Source organism: Anastrepha obliqua, chromosome 2, assembly GCF_027943255.1.
Source record: "Anastrepha obliqua isolate idAnaObli1 chromosome 2, idAnaObli1_1.0, whole genome shotgun sequence".
Lineage (NCBI taxonomy): Eukaryota > Metazoa > Arthropoda > Insecta > Diptera > Tephritidae > Anastrepha > Anastrepha obliqua.
The window spans coordinates 133604289-133628248 of NC_072893.1; the positions used below are offsets into that span (position 1 = coordinate 133604289).

General features: G+C 41.2%; 4 protein-coding genes across 4 annotated transcripts; 3 read left to right on the plus strand and 1 right to left on the minus strand.

The window, feature by feature from the left end:
* The first annotated feature begins 2495 nt into the window (after positions 1 to 2495).
* On the plus strand, positions 2496 to 4142 carry LOC129239234 (protein will die slowly). The gene is made up of 2 exons (XM_054874587.1): positions 2496 to 3693; positions 3754 to 4142. The coding sequence occupies exons 1-2, from the start codon at positions 2827 to 2829 to the stop codon at positions 3940 to 3942; spliced, it is 1056 nt and encodes a 351-aa protein (XP_054730562.1). The 5' UTR covers positions 2496 to 2826; the 3' UTR covers positions 3943 to 4142.
* A 91-nt stretch (positions 4143 to 4233) lies between these two features.
* LOC129239233 (ATP-binding cassette sub-family F member 1) lies at positions 4234 to 7205 on the plus strand. Its single transcript, XM_054874585.1, has 2 exons — positions 4234 to 5399; positions 5460 to 7205. The coding sequence occupies exons 1-2, from the start codon at positions 4337 to 4339 to the stop codon at positions 7076 to 7078; spliced, it is 2682 nt and encodes an 893-aa protein (XP_054730560.1). The 5' UTR covers positions 4234 to 4336; the 3' UTR covers positions 7079 to 7205.
* A 314-nt stretch (positions 7206 to 7519) lies between these two features.
* LOC129239232 (copper-transporting ATPase 2) lies at positions 7520 to 17914 on the plus strand. The gene is made up of 4 exons (XM_054874584.1): positions 7520 to 8869; positions 14518 to 15764; positions 15825 to 16601; positions 16654 to 17914. The coding sequence occupies exons 1-4, from the start codon at positions 7732 to 7734 to the stop codon at positions 17377 to 17379; spliced, it is 3888 nt and encodes a 1295-aa protein (XP_054730559.1). The 5' UTR covers positions 7520 to 7731; the 3' UTR covers positions 17380 to 17914.
* Positions 17915 to 18912: 998 nt separating this feature from the next.
* Positions 18913 to 23276, minus strand: LOC129237499 (nardilysin). Its single transcript, XM_054872289.1, has 9 exons — positions 22763 to 23276; positions 22480 to 22700; positions 21660 to 22396; positions 21390 to 21596; positions 20726 to 21339; positions 20536 to 20659; positions 20314 to 20474; positions 20041 to 20260; positions 18913 to 19974 (listed from the first exon to the last, which is right to left on the minus strand). Exons 1-9 carry the CDS (start codon positions 23038 to 23040, stop codon positions 19087 to 19089), a joined length of 3450 nt encoding a protein of 1149 aa, XP_054728264.1. The 5' UTR covers positions 23041 to 23276; the 3' UTR covers positions 18913 to 19086.
* Between the last annotated feature and the right edge of the window lie 684 nt (positions 23277 to 23960).

Sequence of the window (23960 nt, forward strand, 5' to 3'; positions counted from 1 at the left end):
GAAATGCGCACTAAGTTTAATAAGCCACATTCACTGCAGGTTTCATTGCGGTTGGCTCCAATGCGGTTGTTCAAATGCAGTTACATTGGTGATATGGTGTGAGCAGCTGACTTTTGCTGGCCTCTTCTGCACATCAGTGGGCAACATTCAATGTAGATATACTATTTTCTTATGTATTAATTTTTTCCTGTAGGCAAAGTCATTGTTCACTATTCGCAAAGACAACAACGGCGGGGTGGCTAATTTGGAGCTTGTTTATTTGATGACAATGAAATTCTTCGGTGTGGTCGTCACGCATGTGCAAGTATATCCTATCCGACAAATAGTGTACAAGCACGTGCAAGCCTTTTATGCACAAACCCAATAAATCAAATGGCTTGAGAATAATGTTTAAAAGCTTACCAATATAAGCGTTAAGTTTGAAAAATCTTTAAGAGAATCTATTAAAAAGGGTACTCCTACAATAGTAGAAAAATCGAAGCGGAACCTTTCTGATAGTGTAATAATAGCGATAAAAATAATTATAGGACAATATTTTTTGTGCAATACATTTGTAAGATTTTACCAACCATTGTGCACTGAAAGAAAAAACTACAATATGCTCGTACAGCCGTAACAATAACATTGTTTACAAAATTTGCTCTGTTTTTCCGTAAAAAGGAAAAAATTCAGTGTAAAGTGCAATTGGGGTTGAATGAACTCAGGACTTGGCTGAAGTCCTCGAGGTAGTGAATACCAAATTTCTTTCACTGAGTACTCTATTTAGCGTACTCTGTAATAGAGTGAACAAACATTACATCCTTTGACAAAACTATCGAATGGACCGAAGAAAACACAAATTCTCTTAATCATATACTTACCATTTAAAATTTTAGAGATGAAGCTGTTAACGCATATTAAAGGAAAAAGAGGCAATCTATTATTATGTGAAATAGTAGTTTTTTGGAAGAATCTAGAAAATTTGGCTGTGTATTTCTCTATTAATTAACTTATTCTAAGTGAGGCGGCCGCCGTAGCCGAATGGGTTGATGCGTAACTACCATTCGGAATTCACAGAGAGAACGTTGGCTCGAATCTCAGTGAAAACACCAAAATTAAGAAAAACATTTTTCTAACAGCGGTCGCCCCTCGGCAGACAATGGCAAACCTCCGAGTGTATTTCTACCATAAAAAAGCTCCTCATAAAAATATCTGCCGTTCGGAGTCGGCTTAAAACTGTAGGTCCCTCCATTTGTGGAACAACATCAAGACGCACACCACAAATAGGAGGAGGAGCTCGGCCAAACACCCAAAAAGGGTGTACGCGCCAATTATATATAAGTACATATATATATATATAAGTGATATTATGCTGTTGTAGTTGTAGCAGCATAAACATTCCCCATACAATTACAGGGAATGCAGATGGGGCTGGGTCGTTCCGGTGAGGTAGAACCAACTACCGTGGGAAGGCGAATATATATGGTATATACATTAAAGCTACATAAACGGTTGGAGGTTTTGCTTACTCCAAGGTTGTTGCTGGCATCAACTTCCCAACAACAATTTTAAGTGAGAAGTGTGCAACAGCATTGATCAACTCATCAAATAACTTAAATGATTTTCCAAAATTTACTTGTTTGCATAATTTTTTCTTTAGCTGAAGGAAATTTGAAAACTTTATCCCAATTCACTGTAATGCTAAATTCTTTTTTTTAATGGATTTAGAGCCATACCATTCACAGATTTAATTCAGCATCCCCAAGTAAGTTTATTCGAACAATGTTAAAATACAAAAAGCCTTTTTTTATATTTTTTTAACAATAAATCCATTTATCCTGCCTTTTTGATGTTTAAGTGCAATCGAAAAACTGCTAAGACACCCTTTTCTGAGTATGTACGTACATATCTATATAAACATCTCTGCATACATACATAAATAAACATTTAATGGCAAAAAAATGCATTTGTAATCTTAACTGTGACCTTTTTATAGCGCTAGTGCACTCATTCATCCGCTTATACCTACCCCAGTTTTATTATATTTGCCGCTAATTTTGACATCTTTGTTACTTGCCAAAAATTCTCTAAGCCAGCTTAAAAGTCTTACTAATTGTTTTATATTTTACCTGTGTGTACAATAATGATGCTAACCTACTTAAAGCTGCAACTTCTGCCACCATCCACCGGCAGATTTGTCTTTAAATGATTACTGTAGGTAAAAGCACACATTACTTTTCAGCTTGGCTAATATAATATTTGAAGTGATTTATTTTTTAAAGCCGATTTGTTTTTTTATGAATTTAGCAATAGTTCGTTATTGATGAATTAATGTATGTTAGTATGAATTTAAGTTTTTTTAAATATGTGAATGAATTATAGTTGACCGTTGTTTCTAAAATGCTTGTTTGTGTACAAACATTTTAATCTCCCTTAAAGTCGCCAGCGACACCTGCATTCAAAATATTTCAAAACGTACTAGAAAAAATTGAACTTCAATTGGACTGGCAACTCTGGAAATAAAAAGCAAACACGAGCCGCATTATAAACTGCACGCAGAAATATTACGGGAAATATAAAAGGTGTTGTTAATTCATATTAGATTTAGTACCTGGTGAAACTAGTCAACACAACAAAAGTAGTAAAACATTTAAAGGAAATTCGTTTTTTTATTATAAAGCAAGCTGTATACATTGTAAGGATCTACTTAGGTTCCTTCGCCTAAATACAACGCAGACGCAAACAACAACGTGCCGCGTGGAGCAGCACCACCGGTTATTATCACATCAGTATATATAAACCGCAGCACTGAATTCGTGCCACGCACCGCTTCCCTTAGTCCACAGGATGGTACCAATTGGTGCTGTACATAGTCACCCGGGCGTGCATCAGCCACAACCGATGCCCACCGCGCCTACGGGCCCTAACACTCTGCAATCTTCATCTTCAACCACGACTAGCACCCCGTCGAACAAGAGCTCATTATCGGTGAAACCTAACTATGCGCTGAAATTCACTTTGGCCGGTCACACAAAAGCTGTATCTGCTGTAAAATTTAGCCCGAATGGCGAATGGTTGGCTAGCTCATCGGCTGATAAATTAATAAAAATCTGGGGCGCTTATGATGGTAAATTCGAAAAAACTATTTCTGGTCATAAGCTCGGCATAAGTGATGTTGCCTGGTCGTCTGATTCACGTTTACTTGTAAGCGCAAGTGATGATAAAACCCTTAAAGTGTGGGAACTAAGCTCGGGCAAGTGCTTAAAAACGCTTAAAGGGCACAGCAACTATGTGTTCTGCTGCAACTTTAATCCGCAGTCGAATTTAATTGTATCGGGCAGTTTTGATGAAAGTGTGCGTATTTGGGACGTTCGCACCGGCAAGTGTTTGAAAACTCTTCCAGCCCATTCTGATCCTGTATCTGCAGTACACTTTAATCGTGACGGATCATTGATTGTAAGTTCTAGCTATGACGGGCTATGCCGTATTTGGGATACCGCTAGCGGGCAGTGCCTGAAAACCTTAATTGACGATGATAATCCCCCGGTGAGCTTTGTCAAGTTTTCACCCAACGGAAAGTATATTCTAGCAGCCACTTTGGACAACACTTTGAAGCTATGGGATTACTCGAAAGGCAAATGCTTGAAAACATATACCGGTCACAAAAATGAAAAATATTGTATATTTGCTAATTTTTCTGTAACTGGTGGCAAGGTAATTTCATTGAATTATTAATTTTTATGCTAATATCATCTTATGCCATTTTTCCTGCAGTGGATTGTATCTGGCAGCGAGGACAACATGGTCTACATCTGGAACTTACAGAGCAAAGAAGTCGTACAAAAGCTACAAGGTCACACGGATACTGTGCTGTGTACAGCATGTCATCCCACGGAGAACATCATCGCTTCTGCGGCGTTAGAAAATGACAAGACGATCAAATTGTGGAAGAGTGACACATAAACGCATGCGTACAATGGATTACCGCTCGCGTGCATACATATAGTGTATTAATTAAATTAGTTTAAGAAATCATCTGAGAAAGAATATGTTTTACAATAACAAAATCATTTAAAAAAGTTCCCACATTTCATTTCTAATATCTGTACGAAAATCTATCATTCAAATACATTTTTTAAATGTTTGGCATTTATAAAATCTGACTTGTCAAATTTTATTTCTCTGAAAGAAATTAAATTCTTTCAATTTGTGTGGCAACCCTAGTTTCTTATCCACGTGAAGTAGATGCGTGAAAGTGCATCAATCGTTCGTCTGTGTTTTCCTAAATTCCAAATTAAGTAGTTTATGAAAATATATTTTTATAAAAAGCATTAAAAATTAAAAAAGTCACATCAGCATGTCGAAAGCTAAAGGCAAGAAGAAAAATAATAAATTCGAAGACGATGATGAGTTAGAAGATGTAAAGTCAGTACCGAACAAAAAGGCAGGTAAAAAAGGAAAAAAGGGTAAACGTGGCGGAGACTCAAGTGATGACGATTCATTACCAAGCAATAAAGTGACCAATAATGATGCTGATGACCTAGAGAGCATTAAGTCGGGAAATAAAGCACCACAATCAAAAGGAAAAAAGGGAAAGAAAGGTAAACGGAAAGACGACTGGAGCGATGATGATGCGGAACCAGAACCTATCCTACAACTTGGTAATAATAAAGAGTCAAAACTACCCGAAAGCGATGAAGAACAGGCGGATATACTTCAACCAGCGGCCATCGCGAAAAAGCAGGGAAAGAAGAGTAAGAAGAACAAAAAGAAGGATGACTTCAGCGATGAAGACAGTAGCATTCAAAAGACGGAATTGTCTGAGTTTGATGACGATGACGATGAGGATGTCGTCAATGAAGATCTGTCTGTTACTATTCCGAAACCAGCTTCAAAGAAATCCGCTAAGAAGCAACAAAAAAAGGCAAATAAATTTACCATCAGTGATGATGATGAAGGCGAAGACGAGGAAATAGAGTTGGCGGAAGAGCAAACTGAAAGTGAAGAAGCAGTGCAGCCGGAACAAAAAACGAGTCTAGCTAACAAAGAGAAGGAGGGAGAGGAATTCGAAATCACACAAAAAGTTACAAAACAAATCGAGGAATTAAAAATTGAGATCGATGGGCCTGTAAAAGAGGAGCAGATATCACAGGAGGAAAATAATACGGAGATTGATCAAGAAAATAATATAGAATCTGCACTTCCGGAGAAAAAGCTAACGCACAAGGAAAAGAAGAAGCAGAAAAAACAACAGGAATATGAAAGGCAAATGGAACTTATGACAAAAAAGGGTGGCTCGGGTCATTCCGACTTGGATAGTAATTTTACAATGTCCCAAGTACAGCGGACTGCGGGTCAGCAAGCACAATTAGAACACGCTGTTGACATCAAAATAGAAAATTTTACAATTTCAGCCAAAGGTATGCTTCTAATATGTACTTTTTAATCTGTTCTTGACTCTATAATTTGCTTCTTTACAGGTAATGATTTATTTGTGAATGCCAATCTTTTGATTGCACACGGACGCCGTTATGGTTTGGTAGGTCCAAATGGACATGGAAAAACCACTCTGTTGCGCCATATAGCCACACGTGCCTTCGCGATTCCGCCCAATATTGACGTTTTACTATGTGAACAAGAAGTTATTGCCACTGACAAAACAGCCATTGAAACAATTCTGGAAGCAGATGAAAAACGAAATAAACTTTTGACAAAGTGTAAAGAGTTGGAGGAAAAATTTGCTACAGGAGACATGAGCGTTCAAGAAGAATTAAATGACACATTTGCCGAACTAAAGGCGATTGGCGCATATTCAGCGGAAGCGCGTGCTCGCCGTATTCTGGCCGGTTTAGGTTTCAGTGAAGAAATGCAAAATCGACCGACAAACAAGTTTTCAGGTGGCTGGCGTATGCGTGTTTCGCTAGCGCGTGCTCTTTATTTGGAACCAACTTTACTTATGCTTGATGAACCTACTAATCATTTGGATTTGAATGCAGTAATTTGGTTAGACAACTATTTGCAGGGTTGGAAAAAAACTCTGTTGATAGTTTCCCACGACCAGAGCTTCTTAGACAATGTCTGCAATGAAATTATACATCTTGATCAAAAGAAACTTCATTACTATAAGGGTAATTACTCCATGTTTAAGAAGATGTATGTTCAAAAACGCAGGGAAATGATTAAGGAATATGAAAAGCAGGAGAAACGCTTGAAGGAATTGAAAGCTCATGGTCAGTCGAAAAAAGCAGCTGAGAAGAAACAGAAAGAGGTCCTCACTCGTAAGCAAGAAAAAAATAAGTCTAAGCAACAGAAGCAGGATGATGATGATGGCCCTCAAGAATTATTGGCTCGTCCAAAAGAGTATATTGTGAAATTCCGCTTTCCAGAGCCTTCACAGCTACAACCTCCTATTTTGGGAATTCATAATGTTATCTTTGCATACGAAGGGCAAAAACCCCTTTTTGTTAATACTGATTTTGGTATTGATCTAACTAGTCGGGTAGCCATCGTGGGCCCAAATGGTGTTGGTAAATCTACCTTCCTGAAACTATTGCTAGGCGAATTGGAGCCACAAAAAGGAGAGCAACGGAAAAATCATCGCCTTCGAGTTGGTCGTTTTGATCAACACTCTGGTGAACACTTGACCGCTGAGGAATCTGCCGCGGAATATTTGCAACGTCTTTTCAATCTGCCACATGAGAAGGCACGTAAAGCGCTTGGTTCATTTGGTTTAGTGAGTCATGCGCACACTATAAAAATGAAGGACCTTTCTGGTGGTCAAAAAGCCCGTGTGGCACTTGCTGAACTTTGTCTGAGTGCACCTGATGTGTTGATTCTTGATGAACCTACTAATAATCTAGACATTGAATCTATTGACGCTTTGGCAGAAGCTATTAACGAATATGAGGGCGGTGTAATCATTGTATCTCACGATGAGCGATTAATCCGTGAGACCGGCTGTACATTATACGTGATTGAAGACCAGACCATCAATGAAATCGATGGAGAATTCGACGACTACCGTAAGGAGGTGCTGGACGCGCTTGGGGAAGTAGTCAATAACCCAAGTGTTGTGGCCAATGCAGCTGTGTTACAATAATATACTACCTAAGTGGTTTTAGATATTTGAAATTGTTTTGTATTCATGCTTTCAACAGTTTGATATAGAAGTTGCTTAAATAAATAAACTGTTAAAGTTAAGAAGAGAAGAGGGGGAAGAAATCTATGACTCGAGCAATTTTTTATTAAAAACAAAATTGGTTAAATATTTGAGGCAAAATTCAAACACTAAATTGTTTAGAATACATGCACATCGCTTACCTATACAGTTCAAAAATAGTTGAATTCGACTTTTATAGTTTTGCACATTTTGCTCGTATCGGGTATAATCGAACAACAATTGTTGCACACAGCCCGACTTAAAAAATTTATCTTTTACACTCAAATATCTACCAACTATTGGCCAATGTATTTGGCTTCATATATAAGCACCGATATATCAAAAGGTGGCATCACTGTCTGAACTTTCCGCTGTGCGTTGACAAATAACATTTTATGTACTGATTGTAGGAAGTCTCAAATTAAGTAAACGGGTAAACTTCGCGGAGGAATAGGAACAATGGGTATTTGAAAGTAAATCACAATATTGTAGGAGTTAGCTAGGGAAGTGCAAATTCCGATTTATAAATTGTTTTAAGTGCGAAAAAAAAGATTTACGCAAGGGGAAGTGAAAACTACGTCAGCTCAGCAGTCATGAATGATTCCAAAGCAGCTGGCGCAAATACGAATGGTCTGGCTTCAAGTACTGGTCAGGTTCAATTTAGTGGCTTGGGCAGTAACGTTGGTCAAAGCAGTGCAAGCAAGAGTCCGCAAAGTGAGTCAAAAACGCCAGATATGCAGAAAAAAATCGAAAATGCTCAAAACAAACAGATCCGTCTACCTATTGAGGGCATGACTTGCCAGAGTTGCGTAAGGAATATAGAGGGAGCAATAAAGCAAAAACCAGGAATTTTAAATGTGCGTGTGGTTTTAGAAGAGAATGCTGGTTATTTCGACTACAACTCAGAGCAGACAAAACCTTCAAAAATTGCCTTTGAAATAGAAGAAATGGGATTTGATTGCCCGTATAAGTCTCCTGAGGCAGATGTCGTAGAAAGGGCTATGGGTGGTGGTAACAGTGGTATATCTAAAACGCAGATTCGCATCGTTGGAATGACCTGCAATTCTTGTGTACGCAGTATTGAGGGGAATATAAGTACGAAGTCTGGTATATTTAATATATGTGTAAGTTTAGAGGATATGCGCGCTACTGTTGAGTACGATTCCACCCGAATAACTCCCACGGAAATTGCTGAAATGATTGGCGACATGGGCTTCGAAGCGGGTGTATTAGAAGAGGATAAGGAAGGTATTGTAATTAGTGCCCCCACGAACATATTAAAGCGTAGCTCAATATCCCCGCAGAAGCAACAGGTAGCAAATGAACTGCCTGCAAGCAATTTAACAAACGAGTACGCTAAGGTGTCCGTTGACGAGGCACTAACGAAATGCTTCCTACATATTCGTGGCATGACGTGCGCCAGTTGTGTGGCAACTATTGAGAAGCACTGCCGGAAGATTTACGGGTTAGACAGCATACTTGTGGCACTTCTCGCCGCAAAGGCAGAGGTGAAGTTCAATGCAAATGTCTTGACGGCAGAAAACATTGCAAAATCAATCACGGAGCTGGGATTTCCCTCAGAAATTATTGATGAACCGGATAGTGGAGAATCAGAGGTAGAGATTGAAATCGCGGGAATGACTTGTGCGTCTTGTGTGAACAAAATCGAAACACATGTGCGGAAAGTGAAAGGCGTTACTGCAGCCATCGTTACATTAATGACTCAAAGAGGTAAATATTGTATAAGTTTATGAACCGAAGTAAAAGGTAATTATTTGGCTACTCTTATTACTCAAGTTCAAATGCGAGAAAATATAGGTATATACATAGTCAATGTATCTATTGGCCAAGCGCCAGAAATTTCAAAGCTGGGATTGGCAAGAGCACACTGTTGTCGCAAAGTGGTCGGAAAGCTGGTGCTTGTGAGCAGTTTTTGTTTTGTATACTAAAAAGTGAATGCAAACGAATCCAGTTTTTACAAATACTTATACGCTTTAATAACCTACATATGTTTAAAATTTTTCTTTTGCTTATATTTTTGACTTTAAGTTTATTTATTGAGCTAATTGTAATTTAATCAAAAAGTTAAAGGCCCTTGGCTTCAAAAATATTATAACTCGAAAATAAGAATTTCGGTGCCTATGAGTATTATGTAAATATGATATCATTAGAAAAAGACAAGGCGAAAATAGTCGCTTTGATATGCTTATGTACGTATGTATGTATGTATGCATTTAAGGTGGTCACAGTTTCATTTTATTTAACGTGCTGCCTTTGAAATCAAAATTGATAGCCATAAATTGTGAAATATGTATGTTTGAACATCTCAGCAAGACCATGATTTGCTCCCCAAGACCATGGGTCTCCCGATGGATGTCGTTAATGGTCTGTCTGTATACTGTCTGATCCTGGAGTGGTCTGTCTGTTTTGTCCAGGATCTCGTCCACGTAGTTGAGGAAGTGTCTCCTGATGTGCCTGGGAGGTGGCTCGGGCTCGAGCAGGTGTCTGCATGGGTGAGGCCTGCGGTGACACCCTAGCAGAAACTGCTTGCCGAGCATTTTGTTGTGCTCCTTAACAGGGAGCATGTTGGCATCATCGTGTAGGTGTTGAATTGGGGACATCAGGAGACATCCTGTCCTAATGGCAGTATTCTGGCAGGTCTGTAGCTTCGTCCACTGCGTATCAAGACAGGCGCGGCATAGTTGAGAACCGGTCGGCCTATTGCTTTGAAAGTCGACAGCAACATTTCTTTGTCTTTGCCCCAAGTGCTGCCGGCGAGCGACTTAAGGACCTTGTTGCGATTCTGTACTCTCGTTGCAATAGCGGTTGTGTGCGCTGAGAAGGAGAGCAAGCTGTCAAAGGTGACTCCCAAAATTCCGACGGTTAATACGGTATTGGGGTATCATCGACGTGCACCTGAAGTTGCAGCTTGACCTCCTTTGTCCAGGTTGTAAAAAGGGTCGCCGTGGATTTAGTGGGAGAAAGTTTTAAGTTTCTCGCAGTGAAGAAGCGAGAAAGGCGGGCGAGGTAGTCGTTTACCTTAGAGCATAGGCCATCAATGTCATTGCCCGACGCCATTATCGTGCAGTCGTCGGCGTATGAGACCAGTGAGACTCCCTCTGGTGGCTGGGAGAGTTTCGAAATATAGAAATTAAAAAGCAAGGGTGAAAGGACACCACCCTGCGGTACTCCTTGCTTTATTTTTCTCTGTTTGGAGGTTTGGTCTCGAAATATCACCGACGACTGACGACCACTCAGGTAGTTCGCGGTCCACCTCTTCAGCCCTGGCGGGAGTGTCAACTGTAAAATGTAATCTAGTAGCGTGGCATGGCTGACTGTATCGAAAGCCTTTTGTAAGTCCAACGCTACTAGGACAATCCTCTCGCAGGGGCGGTTTTGGTTTTGTCCGCGGTTTACCTGGGTGTTTATGACGGTGAGTGCCGTGGTGGTGCTGTGTACTCTACGGAAACCCTGCTGGTGTAGGGCTGGAGTCAGGTGTTGTGTGAGGAGTGGGAGTAGAAGGGCTTCAAGTGTCTTCACTACTGGGGAAAGGAGAGTTATCGGACGATAAGACTCCCCTTGGTTGGCGGGTTTCCCTGGCTTCAGTAGTGGGACCACTTTCCCTAATTTCCACTTATCAGGAATAATGAGAGTGGCCATGGACAGATTGAAGACCTTAGTGAGGTATTCTACTCCCAATGGACCCAGTTTTTTCAGCATCAGCATGTTTAGTCCGTCGGGGCCGATGGCTTTTGATGGTTTCATTCGTTTCATGGCCCCCTGAACCTCGTCGCTGGTGAAAGTAAGCTGTGCACTGTTGTAGGGCAGTTTGTGCAACCGTCTGGTGGCACAACTTTTGGATCTGTCGACCGGAGGATGCAGTATAAATTGCCGGCTAAAATAGCTCGCGCATCTCTTCGGGTCCGACAAAGTACGACCGTTGAAGGTGATATCCACCTTGTCGTTGTGCTTCGTCGGGTTCGACAGGGATCTTACGGTGGACCAGTGCTTGCTCACACCAGAGGTGAAGTTACAGGACTTCAGATGCTCTACCCATTTGGTCCGCTTATGTTGCGTGACCAGTTGCCGGATCTCCGAATTGAGATCCTTTATTCGAGGATCCCCGGGATCGGCCTGGCGTAGACGGTCACGCTCGTTTGCCATAACGGCTGCTTCGGCTGGGAAGTTGGGACGTGATTCCCGGATCCGTCCAGCGGGTATGAAGCGAGCCGGGGCGGCTGTGATCGCCTTGCGGAGTGCGCGTTCGCCTGCGCGCACTTCGGTGGGAGTGGGTAGGGCTGCGAAGATGTCCTCAGTAAATTCCGCGAATCTGGTCCAATCAGCTTTGTTAAAGTTGACGTATGACCGGTGATCCGCGGAAACAAAGTCGGCAGGTCTCTCGATCGAGATGATAATGGGCAAGTGGTCTGATGCAAGCGATAGCATAGGTCGCCAGGTTATGCTATTTATCCGACCTGCGCTAGCAATTGTTATGTCAGCCGAGCTGCTGCAATTGCCCACTACCCTTGGGGGCGTCGTCGTTTACAGTGCTGAACGTCGAATCGTCTATCTGCTCTGCCAGTAGCTGTCCCCTACGATCATTTGGCAGGCTTGAATGCCAAAGATCGTGATGCGCGTTAAAGTCACCTACTACCAATCGGTTTTCTTCCCTGATGAGCGCACCAATATCGGGGAGATATCCTGCCGGGCAGCAGGTGACAGGGGGTATGTAAATATTAAATATTTCGAGTTCGGCATCGCCTGACCGGGCAGCTATACCTTGACGTTCTAAGGTGCTGTCCCTGCGGTCGATGCCTTCATCAACAAGACGATACTGCACTGAATGGTGTACTATGAACGCTAGGCCACCACCGTTGTCTCGCTCGCGGTCCTTTCGGTGCACATTGTAGCCGTCCCTGGTAATCAGGGGGGAGCTAGCGTGCAGTTTTGTCTCCTGGACCGCAGCTATCTTAATTCCGAACCGACTCATGAAGTCGACTATCTCGTCAATCTTACTCGTGAGTTCGTTGCAGTTTAGTTGCAAAAGCTTGAAGCTTCGCGGGAGTGTCGTCGTAATTCGGGGGGTGAGGGATGCGTGATGTTGTCTGCGTTGGTCCTGCTGTGCGTTCCGCAAAATGGGTAGTGGCCTGATGTTGTCTGATGGCCGCGCCACTGGGGGCGATTGCGGGTGCAGAGCTCTGCAGCAGGGGGCAACGTAGTCGCGTGTCCACTCACGGGTGGTGTGCAGGCCGGAGCACCTCCGAAAATGGCACCAGTCACTGCAAGAATTGCATTGAACTGTTGTCAAGTTCCGAGGAACTACGGTCTGACACACGGAGCAGACTGTGCGGGGGACCAAGAGCTGCTGGTTTGTCCCCGCACTGAGGTAGGAGCAGGAGGGTTGTGGGTTTGAGAGGGAGTTGTGTTGCTCTTGGGGGCTCCTTACCGTAGAGGTGTTATTAGTGGCGGCATTGTGAAGTGCCGGCACTGAGGGCAGTGTAGCCGTAAAGGCGGGGGCCGCCTGTGAGCGGGAGCAACACGTGGCCACATACTTTGTGGACCACTCCCTGTGTGCCTTAAGGCCTGAGCAGGTCTTAAGATGGCACCACCCGTTGCACTGGTTACATCTAACCGAGGTGGAGTTCGGGTGGAGCCGTTTGTGGCAAATGCAGCAGTAGAATACTTCAGGTCCGGGGTTGGGTTCGACGCCAGCCCGAAAGAGAAGTATTTGGAGCAAACTGGCTGCCATGAGTTGCTCCTGTGACGAGAGATTTAGGGTAAAATACGGTACACTAGACAGGGCTAGTATACTGGGGCGGCAGCCCTTGGTCGGGAAAGAAAATCCGAGTCATTCCGGTAATGTAGAACCGGCTACCATGGGAATGACCATGTCACAATGTCACCATGATTTGCTGTTTTGTTTTAGTGCAGAAAGTGACCACTGCGTTTTAATTACAATATAACTCCAAAATAAGAGATAAAGCGTGTACAATATAAAATCATACAAATAATGCACGTAAGGCAAAAGTTTTGCTAATTTAATATCTTAACGCTATAGATCATTTGATTTTCTCCTTCTTCCAATAAACCACCTCCTCGCCTAAAAGCGGTAGATATCTGCGAATCGATTGAACCCTTCTTATATTTAAGCATACTGGGGCTATTTTACTGCTTTTATCGCAGTTGTCTAAAAGTCGAATCGAGAAGTAAATGAGATGGCCTATTTCAGGCATTGTTTGCCTTAAGTCACGCATAATAGCTTGCTACCTATCGTGCATTATTTGAAAACATTTAATTACAATACAATGCAAACAATCACTTCCCTTCCGATAATAATGCAATTTATTACAAAAGAGTTTCAAATTCATTACTGTACATTTGAAGATATTTATGTATGTCATCACCACAATGCACTTGAAACGCTCCTCAACATTATTTCTTATCGCTCTGAAAACAAAAATTAATACAGTTAAAAGTCCCGATTGTAATGCTAATTTGCCCTCATAAAAATGTATGTATATATGAACATACAGTCAACGTCAAAAGAAAGTGTACACCGCATACTGACAAGTTTTAAATATTTATTTTGTAGTTTCAATTATTTCTTTATAAAAATAAAGTTCTCACTTCAACTAAAACCATGTAGAGCAAAGTTCCGAGCTTTGTATAAGGATTTTTAGAAAAATATCGGGTTCGCAGTTTTATAGATCATTAAATTGGTATAATAAAGTGCAAGTCTCAAGTAATTCAAAAATCGCGGTTTTGAAAATTTTTTCTGCTGACGGTGTAGGGTGTTCTCTTCCATATAAAAAAAGTGGAGTAGATGTTAAATGGAGAAAATGCACAAGACCACAACCTACTGGCAACCTCTATGCGACCTTCTTGGAACTTGCACTTTACTCTTCTGCATACTTGAAAATTTTCCAGAAAATCTGAGTAAAAAGTTTGAAATTTTTATGAAAATTTGCCGCATTCTTACAAATTTTGTATAAAGTTTTAAACTTTGCTATGTTTTTGTTGTGGTATGAACTATGTTTTTATAAAACAATAATTGAAATTAAAAAGTAAATAAATAAATAGTTAAAACTTGTCAATATGTGGTGTACACTTTATTTTGATGTTGACTGTACATGAATGGATAAGATTCCTCCACACACTTTTCCTGAGAGTTCTCGTTAGAGTAAAAAAAAAAAAATAATACTCAATTGCAAGCAATTTTCCCAGCAGCCAATTACATTTTTTAATATTTAATTAGATGCTTTTTTATTTATGTAGTTTTGTTAATTTCTTGCAATGCTTTGTTTCTCATTCGTCATTATACAACAACTTCATTGCCGTTATGAGAAATATTTATTAGCACACTCTTATTTGCATTGTAGGCAAGTTCCGGTATAATACCGACCTGACTGGACCGCGCAGCATTTGCGAAGCAATCGAAAAGCTCGGCTTCCAAGCTCGCATGCTCAATGGCAGAGACAAGTTGACGCATGGGTACCTGCAGCACAAAGAAGAGATTACCAAATGGCGCAATGCCTTCTTGGTTTCTCTGATTTTTGGTGGCCCGTGCATGGTTGCCATGATATACTTCATGGTAGAGATGAGTGATAAGGGACATGCGGCTATGTGTTGTCTTGTTCCCGGATTATCAATGGAGAATTTGGTTATGTTTCTTCTTTCGACGCCGGTTCAGTTCTTCGGGGGCTGGCATTTTTACGTACAGTCTTTTCGCGCAATCCGACATGGTACCACCAACATGGATGTGCTGATCTCAATGGTCACTACTATATCGTATCTCTATTCTGTGGCGGTGGTAATAGCAGCTGTGTTGATGGAGCAAAACTCTTCACCATTAACATTTTTCGATACACCGCCCATGCTGCTGATTTTCATATCTCTAGGTCGCTGGTTGGAGCATATTGCGAAGGGAAAAACTTCGGAGGCCCTCTCTAAACTATTATCATTGAAGGCGGCTGAGGCGCTGTTGGTCGATGTGACACCTGACTTTGAAATAAAATCGGAGAAGGTGATACCGGTGGACTACGTACAGCGTGGTGACATTCTAAAAGTTATACCTGGTGCCAAAGTTCCCGTGGACGGCAAAGTACTTTACGGTCACTCTACTTGCGATGAAAGCCTCATTACGGGCGAGTCAATGCCAGTGGCCAAACGCAAAGGTGCAGTCGTCATTGGCGGCTCGATTAACCAGAATGGTGCATTGCTGATATCAGCGACGCACACGGGCGAGAATACGACATTGTCACAGATCGTTCGTTTGGTCGAGGAAGCACAAACTTCCAAGGCTCCCATACAACAGTTGGCTGATCGTATTGCAGGATATTTTGTGCCCTTCGTTGTGGTGGTATCCACCATTACGCTGATTGGTTGGCTGATAGCTGGCTTCATACGGCCGGGCCTCGTGCCGGTAGCAATGGAGCACAAAATGCATATGGACTCAAATGCAATTGTCATAAGCAACGCTTTCAAGTGTGCTTTAAGCGTGTTGGCGATTGCGTGTCCTTGCGCCTTGGGTTTGGCTACTCCGACTGCCGTAATGGTAGCCACTGGTACGGGAGCTATCAACGGAGTACTGGTTAAAGGTGCTACAGCATTAGAGAATGCTTGTAAGGTATGTTTCATCAAATGAAAAACAAAAAAGGACATTTAATTTTTTCTCCATTTATTCTAGGTGAAGACTGTTGTCTTCGACAAAACTGGTACCATAACGCACGGCATGCCGATGACTTCAAAACTAGTTATGTTTGTCAAACCCGCAGTCTGCAGCTTGGCACGTGCACTTACTATTATTGGTGCTGCTGAGTCGAACAGTGAACACCCAATAGCTTCTGCAATCGTCCGTTTCTCCAAAGATATGCTAGGTTTACAAACATTTGGCAAGACACAAAATTTCTTCGCAGTGCCGGGCTGTGGCATTAAAGTAACAGTATTGCAGTATGAGCAACCTTTGCGACAGGCCTGTAATGCTGAGAAGATCATTAACTGCGAGAATAACTATCGATCCAATTCAAACTCGGATCATACGGAAAACGGCGCTAAAATTGAAGAGCTTATACCGCAGTTGCAGACTCGCAAATCCATGGAGGTGCAGCAACAGCAGCAGCTACTGCAATTAGACGAAACCTTACATGAGTCTACAGAAATCTCTGAAGAAGTCTCAACTGTGCAGGGCGGCGAGATAAATGTGCTAATTGGAAATCGTGAATGGATGCATCGCAACGCGATACCGGTGCCAAACGAAATCGACAACTGCATGAGCGAGGAAGAGTCGAAAGGCCACACAGCTGTCTTGTGTGCCTTGAATGGTCAGCTGATTTGCATGTATGGTGTGTCGGACATGGTCAAACCCGAGGCGCATCTAGCTGTTTACACGTTGAAAAAAATGGGCATCAACGTGATCCTACTCACCGGCGACAACGAAAACACAGCTGCAAGTATAGCTCGACAGGTAAGCGGAACTAACTGACAGCGATTGCATGCTAATTCGTGCTCCATTTTAGGTTGGCATCAAACGAATTTTCGCTGAGGTCTTGCCATCACACAAAGTAGCTAAAATTCAACTCATACAAGAAAGCGGAGTACGTGTCGCAATGGTTGGTGACGGCGTCAATGATAGCCCCGCTCTGGCACAAGCCGACGTCGGCATTGCAATTGCGGCGGGTACTGACGTAGCGGCTGAAGCAGCTGATGTGGTGTTAATGCGTAACGACCTGCTAGACGTGGTGGCCTGCCTGGACCTGTCGCGGCGCACCGTGCGCCGCATTCGGTACAACTTCCTGTTCGCCAGCATGTACAACCTACTTGGTATACCGCTGGCGTCGGGCATATTTGCACCTCTCGGCTTCACGCTGCAGCCGTGGATGGCATCAGTGGCAATGGCAGCCAGCTCAGTATCAGTGGTATGCTCATCTTTAATGCTGAAATGGTATCGCAGACCCTCGGCTGCTTCGCTGCGCACGCCCGAGTACATGAAGCATTTGGCACAGGAGCGCGACAATGAACTCGAACCCGACCAGCTGTCATTGCATCGCGGCTTGGAAGACTTGCCACGCCCCAAGCTAAATCGCTCCAATAGTTCGCTTTTGTCGCGAATATTCCTGCAAGGTAGCGTTAGCCGTTACGACCACAATGAGGGTAGCTTGCTGGATGCAGAAGGCAGTGAATTTTCTCCGAAAATAGTAAAGACGAAAAACATCAAGAACGTGACTGAAATACAGAAGCTGTAGGGCGACAAAAGACAAGTGCTTATCATTTGTCCGTAGACGGTGAAGTGTAAAATTTGTTTTTGTTATTTTATATGTTTATATATATATATCTGTGAAGCATGTAAATTGTAGGAATAAGAAGCGCTCCGCAGTGCTGAGATGTTACCAATTTTGATTGGGCCTTTATTCTGCGCTATTGAATCAAATTACTGTTATGTTTATACTATGCATAAATGAATGTGCATTTACTGTGAAAATATGAAAATATGTGAGTGAATACACAGCTGTACTAAATTAATGGGTGAACACTATTTTTCGAAGAACAATTAATCACTAAGTTTATATACATACATAGTAAGGCAAAACCCCGCTAGAACAAAAAAAAACTTAAAGGTCTGACAAGCAGTAGCATTATGTAATATACACAAATGTACGCAATTGTTATAAAATATCATTTCAAAACCTTTTTTTATATATTATATATACACATACTATATACATACATCCTTAATCCCCAAATCGATTTAGAATAAAGACCCTATATCAGCAAAAAGTACTCAAATGAAATGAATTGCTTGTGGCGGCCTTCAATTGCCAAGCGGCAAAGGAAGCGTAGAGGCAAGTATGCGAGACATCGGTTATCAAATATAGTATGTTAGTGATAAATATGTGGCGTGAAATTCATGATAAGCAATGCCTTTGTGCTTAGAAGGGTTTGGCAAGAGTTTACCGATTGTGCTGTGGTATGTTTCGAGAAAATCATACGCCGAACACGAATTTCGATAAAGTCAAAGAACTTCTGCGATTTAACAAAATGAAATCGATTTAAAGCTTTGAACTTTTGTGTAGTTACGATTTCTTGTTTAAGGGTAACAATTTTTTCTTTCCTCTATTTCTCCAGCTTAGACACAATCTCAGATCCACCAAGTGCCGCAATCACATTGAAATATTAACATCTGATTACCGTTGTTGACTTCATTTTAATTTTAGTACAAATGCATAGAATGTAAATATCTGCAACGTGACGATAGCGTCGTTCTGTTGTACAAGTTTTAATTTCAGCTTTTATCAAAGCGTTGTTCCGCCAGAGACAGCATCGCTTGTAAATGAAAAACGAAAAGAAACCAAAAAATTTGAACAGTTGGTAAAAAGGAAATTGTTACAGTGCCACGCGTGTGTTCTTTGCAGTTGCCCCATAAGTAATTTGGCTTACTAATGACTTACTAAGGTTCTGAAGCAGAACAGACACTCCCTCGAGACTCAATTAATTGCTCGTGGCACAATTAGTTCAATTGACAAGAGTATCAATACAGCAGCACATATGTTTTCTTCCAACGTATTGTTTGCTTACCGCATCACTGTATTTTTTAACGTTTCTTTGTAATATTTCGGTCACCAAAATCAACCATATGTGCACTTGTTGCGCTGACCTACTCCAGCCGTTCTCCCATTGTATTTATGGCAATTTATGAAAATGCTATGATAAAAGTATTTAACAACATCAACCATTAGCGTATCAACTTTTTCTTTTCTCGGCAAATAAACCAATTATTTTTATGCGCATAAAATTCCAAGTTTTTATTTATTGAATTGAAATTTCTTAAATTTTTTTCTAAACGATAGCGAATAAAATTAGTAACCGCGAATCAATGGCACAGCATTTCTTTTAAACTATGTGTGTCATAAGTCCGTCAATATATCCGGTCTGATCAATATCAATGCCAATTTTCAACATTCCTCTATTATCTCCATTGGGGTGCGCTCTGTGCCATTTTCCAATTTGGTTTTCGTGATCGGATAAACATGCAAATTTTCCTTGAAATCTTTAATGTCTATAATTGTCGTAGCGTCGCCGTCTTTCGGTATGAATCGCACATCCAATTTGTTCGCCAATGCGTTGAATAGCTCTTCATCATCGACTTCTGATTCTTCCCCACTGCTGTCGCCGCTATCGTCATTGGAGTTCTCCTCGCCAAGTACTGGTGAGCGTTTAACGCGCACCGCATCCTTATTGCCAATAACCTGCACAGATAATTTGCGTAGATTGGTGCGCTCGTTGCTCAAACAAAAATCGATTACGTCCTGCTTGGTCAGCGCACGCAGTACCTCTACCTCACGTCGTCTCCGATCGAAAACGTATTCCTCTGAGGTTATTTCCTCCCAATTGTGGGCCACTTCCTCAGCGAGGGATACATCAACAACCTGCTTGATTTTGATTAATGATTCCCGGACATGATCGAAATCCTCCGGCGTCATCTCTTCCAGTATTTGCAGCATTTTGCCGCGGAACACTTCAATCCGCTCATCAACGTGTGACGCGCTGAACTTCGTTTCCTGCGAATTCACCGCAATGGAATAGCCAATTATGCCGTAGTTCATTCGCACCGAAGCAGATACATAGTACCCAAGCTGTTCCTTCGTACGCAGTGTATCGAATAATGGCTCCTCGACAAACATCATCAACAGATCTAAAATGCTTTCGACCCGAAGTGAACACGGACCGATTTGGTAGAAATTGCAAATAACAGTATTTACATCCTTCTCATTAAGAGTGCGGCAGCGAATAAAGTGAGAACCTTGAGGCAGCTGGACGGTACGATTCTCGATGTATTTAGTCTGTGGAACAAAAATTATGGGATAAAATGAAATTCTTGAACAGCTGAAGGTTTCATTCGATTTTACCTCCTTAATGTTCCGACAGTTAAGCGTAGTAAGCACTGAATTCATGACGTTATGTGCCGACTCCTCGGTCAAATTTCCCTGCATCAGAGCCTGCAAGTAGAGTTCACTAGTGTATGCGTCGGAGAAATTTAACACATCATTCAGTATAAGGCTATCTAAACATTTATATTTAGTTATCATTGGCCAGCGAATATGCTCAACAATGCTTAGACGGATGTCCCTTGAATGAAAATTTATTTATTTACATCAACAATATGATGAAAGTGGCCTTACTTATTTAGCGTGCGCGGTTTGATGAGCGAATTGAAGTAGGCTTTCTTTTGATCCGTTTTAAATATATTGAACTGATCCGCCGTGATATGATCACGCATTGACACCATAGCTTTTGTTATGATGCCCACCAGCAAATGTAGTTTTTCATTGTAGCCATTCACCTTTTCTCAAAAACAATCGAATTAATGGAGATTCATTGAAATTTCGCTCGACCTTTTATACCTTCAATATTATTCCTTTCTCGGCAGTGTAAAACTGATATGACAGGCCTGCCACCGACGCTGGGTACAATTCTTCACTTAGCCGAAATTTGATCAATCTCTCATAGAGCGCACACAAGGCATCGCTGTAGAGATTTAAAACAAAGTAATTTAGTGAATGCGTGCAGTATTAAAAGATAAATTCAGCTTACTTTTTGGGATCCACACGTAATAGTGGCGATATGAAATAAAAGTACATGTACGCCTCGGGCAGTAGAAACTTGTCGTCCTGTCTAAACCATAATTCGCAGATATCCGATTGGAGTATCTTCTTCGGTGCAGTAGGAATTTCTGGTTTGCCATTTTCTTCCCAGAGCAAACGGAAGTCATTTGAAATAAACCGATTTGGCTTCGGTAAGAATAACTCTGGAATTGGCTCTGATTTCTCCCAAAGGTTACGCCACTTTTCTGGCATTTTAATAGTTGTGTATTCAGTGCCGAACCATTTTTCCTTTCTGTCATATATTATTCCTTCATATTTGTGTTGCGAGGTGATCATTATGTTGAATCTAAACTCGTTTAAATGCTTGACAACATCTTGTATATGATCTTCATTATAGTCGTAATATAACTCAGTGCCAGTCAGTATATCTTTTGGCGGATAATATTTTAGTTTTACAGCCAACTTTTCGACATTGTCCAAGGCCGGCCGCTGAGATTCAAATCGGAAGTTAGTCGCCTCAATTTTTTGTAACTCGATAAATGCATCTTTAAACGGACCGCAATCAGCAAACAATTTTATGAAGGCAAAACACGCGGCAAGTACCTGAAAATCGAAATTATGTAAAATTCCCCATATCTACTTCATGTTTCTACCTCATCAAGATGCTGGAACCCACGATCAGTCAAATATATACCGATAACAAACGAGGAGTAGATAGAATTTGATTCAAAACCACTCTCATCTATGCCCGCAGTGAGTTCCAATGCCCATAAGCGCTTTCTCAAATAGGCGCAAAGACTACCCTCTCCTTCGTATCCTACCAAATGTGATATAAATTGATCTGGTTTCGTTTTGTACATCTACCAAAGAAAGCGACCAATTAGTAAATACTTATAGCTGGTGCTCTAAATAAAGATTCCAACCTTTATCATTGATGGCAGTATCCATGTGAGCTCCAACTTGCATATATTTTCCACAGGCTTAACAAAAAACACTTCTTCGAAAAATTCATTCCGGAAAGCACCACGGTAATTATACGGCGACAGATCGATACCCGGAAGATCGTTGCTAGGAATGCCTGAGAAGTGTTTCACAACCATTTGCTCTAGTTCGTCAATGGGAAGCCGAGCCTGCACACAAACACACATACGATGTGCGCTGTAGTGACGTTTTTGAAATTCGTGCAGCTTTTCGTGTAGCTCGTCGTCACTTATACCATCCTTAAGAGTCTTGAGGTTTCCCCACGGAAAGGTGGCATGAGGATAACCTGGAGTGGCGTAGGCAGCTACAAGCTGGTCGCGCCGGACTTCATCGTCGAGTACAATCTGTTGAAACTCCGATTCAACAGAATCGCGTTCCCGCGTCATCGCTTCTTTTTTCATCAACGGCGCTTTCAGTAAGGCCGAGAAGTAGTCCATGCTGCTGTCTAAATGCTCTTCAGATACTTCAAAATAAAAGCATGTTTCTTCGAATTCAGTGTGAGCATTGTCGAAACCACCACATTTTTTTATATGTGCATCGAATGCATTTTCCGCTGGGTATTTTTCTGAACCCATAAAAATCATATGTTCCAGGAAATGCGCCAGCCCTTGATATTCTAATGGTTCTGTAAACGATCCAACATCCACCAGCAACGCACAGGCTGCTAACTTTTCATCACCTGCAAAATTTTGAAATTTCAATTTCAAATGAGGTTGCAATAAATAACTGACTAAAAGCTTTTCTCCGTAGTGGAAAACTAACCTTCTTCTGATTCTAAATCTGAATCACTTTCCCCATTGTCTGTTGTAGACGTACTCATCGACTCTTCATCTTCGCTGCTGGTACTGCTGCTCTCTTCGGCACATGAATCTCCAGTGGAATCATAAGAGGAAGATGACGATGAAGATGTTAGCCCGCAATGTGGTACCGGTGTTGGGTCTGACACGAGCAATGCACGAATACCATTGCTTAGTAACAGTGCTCTGGAAGAAATTAAAGTATTATCCGCCAACATCCAATAACAGTTTATGGGTTATCTACACACTTGTAATGTTTTTTGTCGCTTTCCGACTTATCGGGAATTTCCAGGTATGTCACAGATGATTCGGTATTTACCATGTTTATTGTTGAAAAGCGATTTCTAAAGATTTCAGACCGCGAGGGTGTTGAGCAATGTGTTACCACGCTCTGCCTAAGAAATTTACAGGATCTTTTCGATACTGATGTTGTTGGTGCTAAATGCGTATAGAAACGTGTAAATTTTACACAATGTTCCAAAGATGCCTGTGTTACTAAAAATTTCGTGAATTTTCGAATTAACATAAACTGATTACTTCGGTTCCCTCCTGGAGCGATTGAAGATTCCCACGCTTTTAAAAGGAATCGCTCTCTTCACTTTCCTTTTATGGCGAGTCTTTTAAATTTTGCAAATATTACAATTTTTTTATTATAAAAAATGTTTCAAACGTAAGTGTAATTAGAATTTATTGGATTTTTCTTAACCAAATTTACCACAACCTCCATTGGAAAAAAAAATTATTTGACTCTAATGAGTTTTCTTTCTTCTCTATTTGTTTTGACGTTTAATCCACGTTCGCATTTGTTCGCATTTGTTCGCATTTCCACACCCACACTTGAAAACATACATAGATGTATTATTACGAATAAATGTGCTGGCCATAAAAGTGGTCGAGGGTTGACTTTGCATTATGGCAACATTAATTTTACTCAGCTTTTTGACTGACAGCATTTTTTTTAGTTATCATTAACAGTTAATACGAAAATTAGGGTAGAAAAAGCTTATCTTTTGCACAAGTTGCAAAAATGCTTTATTGCAAACGTTAATTTTACTTAAACCACTCTATATATGACATTCGTTGACTATGAAAAAGCATTTGACTCTGTCAAAAGAGAATCCAAATGGGCAGCCTTAGAGAGTATGGTTATTACGAAGAAAATCATAAATCTAATTAGAAATAGCTATAGTGGTGCGAATTGTAGAGTTCTCCTCAATGGAAAATTCAGTGAAGCTTTTGTCTCCACTACTGGAATCCGATAAGGATGTGTCATGTCCCCTCTGTTATTTATCGTTGTAGTGGACTCTGTAAATCGTGAAATTACTTGGAGAGTGAACATCAATCTCGAATATCTGGAATATGCAGATGATGCTGTTTTACTCTCGCATTCGCATCAACATATGCAGATGAAATTAAACTTGCTTCAACAAGGACTCAACATTGACA

Coding starts and splice junctions, on each gene's coding strand:
- LOC129237499 (XM_054872289.1), bottom strand. CDS start 23,040: ATGTTAATTCGAAAATTCACGAAATTTTTAGTAACACAGGCATCTTTG. Junction 21,597..21,659: donor TACTGCCATCAATGATAAAG/GTTGGAATCTTT, acceptor TTTCTTTGGTAG/ATGTACAAAACGAAACCAGA. Junction 20,475..20,535: donor AGAAAGGAATAATATTGAAG/GTATAAAAGGTC, acceptor TTTTGAGAAAAG/GTGAATGGCTACAATGAAAA.
- LOC129239233 (XM_054874585.1), top strand. CDS start 4,337: ATGTCGAAAGCTAAAGGCAAGAAGAAAAATAATAAATTCGAAGACGAT. Junction 5,400..5,459: donor TTTTACAATTTCAGCCAAAG/GTATGCTTCTAA, acceptor GCTTCTTTACAG/GTAATGATTTATTTGTGAAT.
- LOC129239232 (XM_054874584.1), top strand. CDS start 7,732: ATGAATGATTCCAAAGCAGCTGGCGCAAATACGAATGGTCTGGCTTCA. Junction 15,765..15,824: donor CATTAGAGAATGCTTGTAAG/GTATGTTTCATC, acceptor CATTTATTCTAG/GTGAAGACTGTTGTCTTCGA. Junction 16,602..16,653: donor CTGCAAGTATAGCTCGACAG/GTAAGCGGAACT, acceptor GCTCCATTTTAG/GTTGGCATCAAACGAATTTT.
- LOC129239234 (XM_054874587.1), top strand. CDS start 2,827: ATGGTACCAATTGGTGCTGTACATAGTCACCCGGGCGTGCATCAGCCA. Junction 3,694..3,753: donor TTTCTGTAACTGGTGGCAAG/GTAATTTCATTG, acceptor TTTTTCCTGCAG/TGGATTGTATCTGGCAGCGA.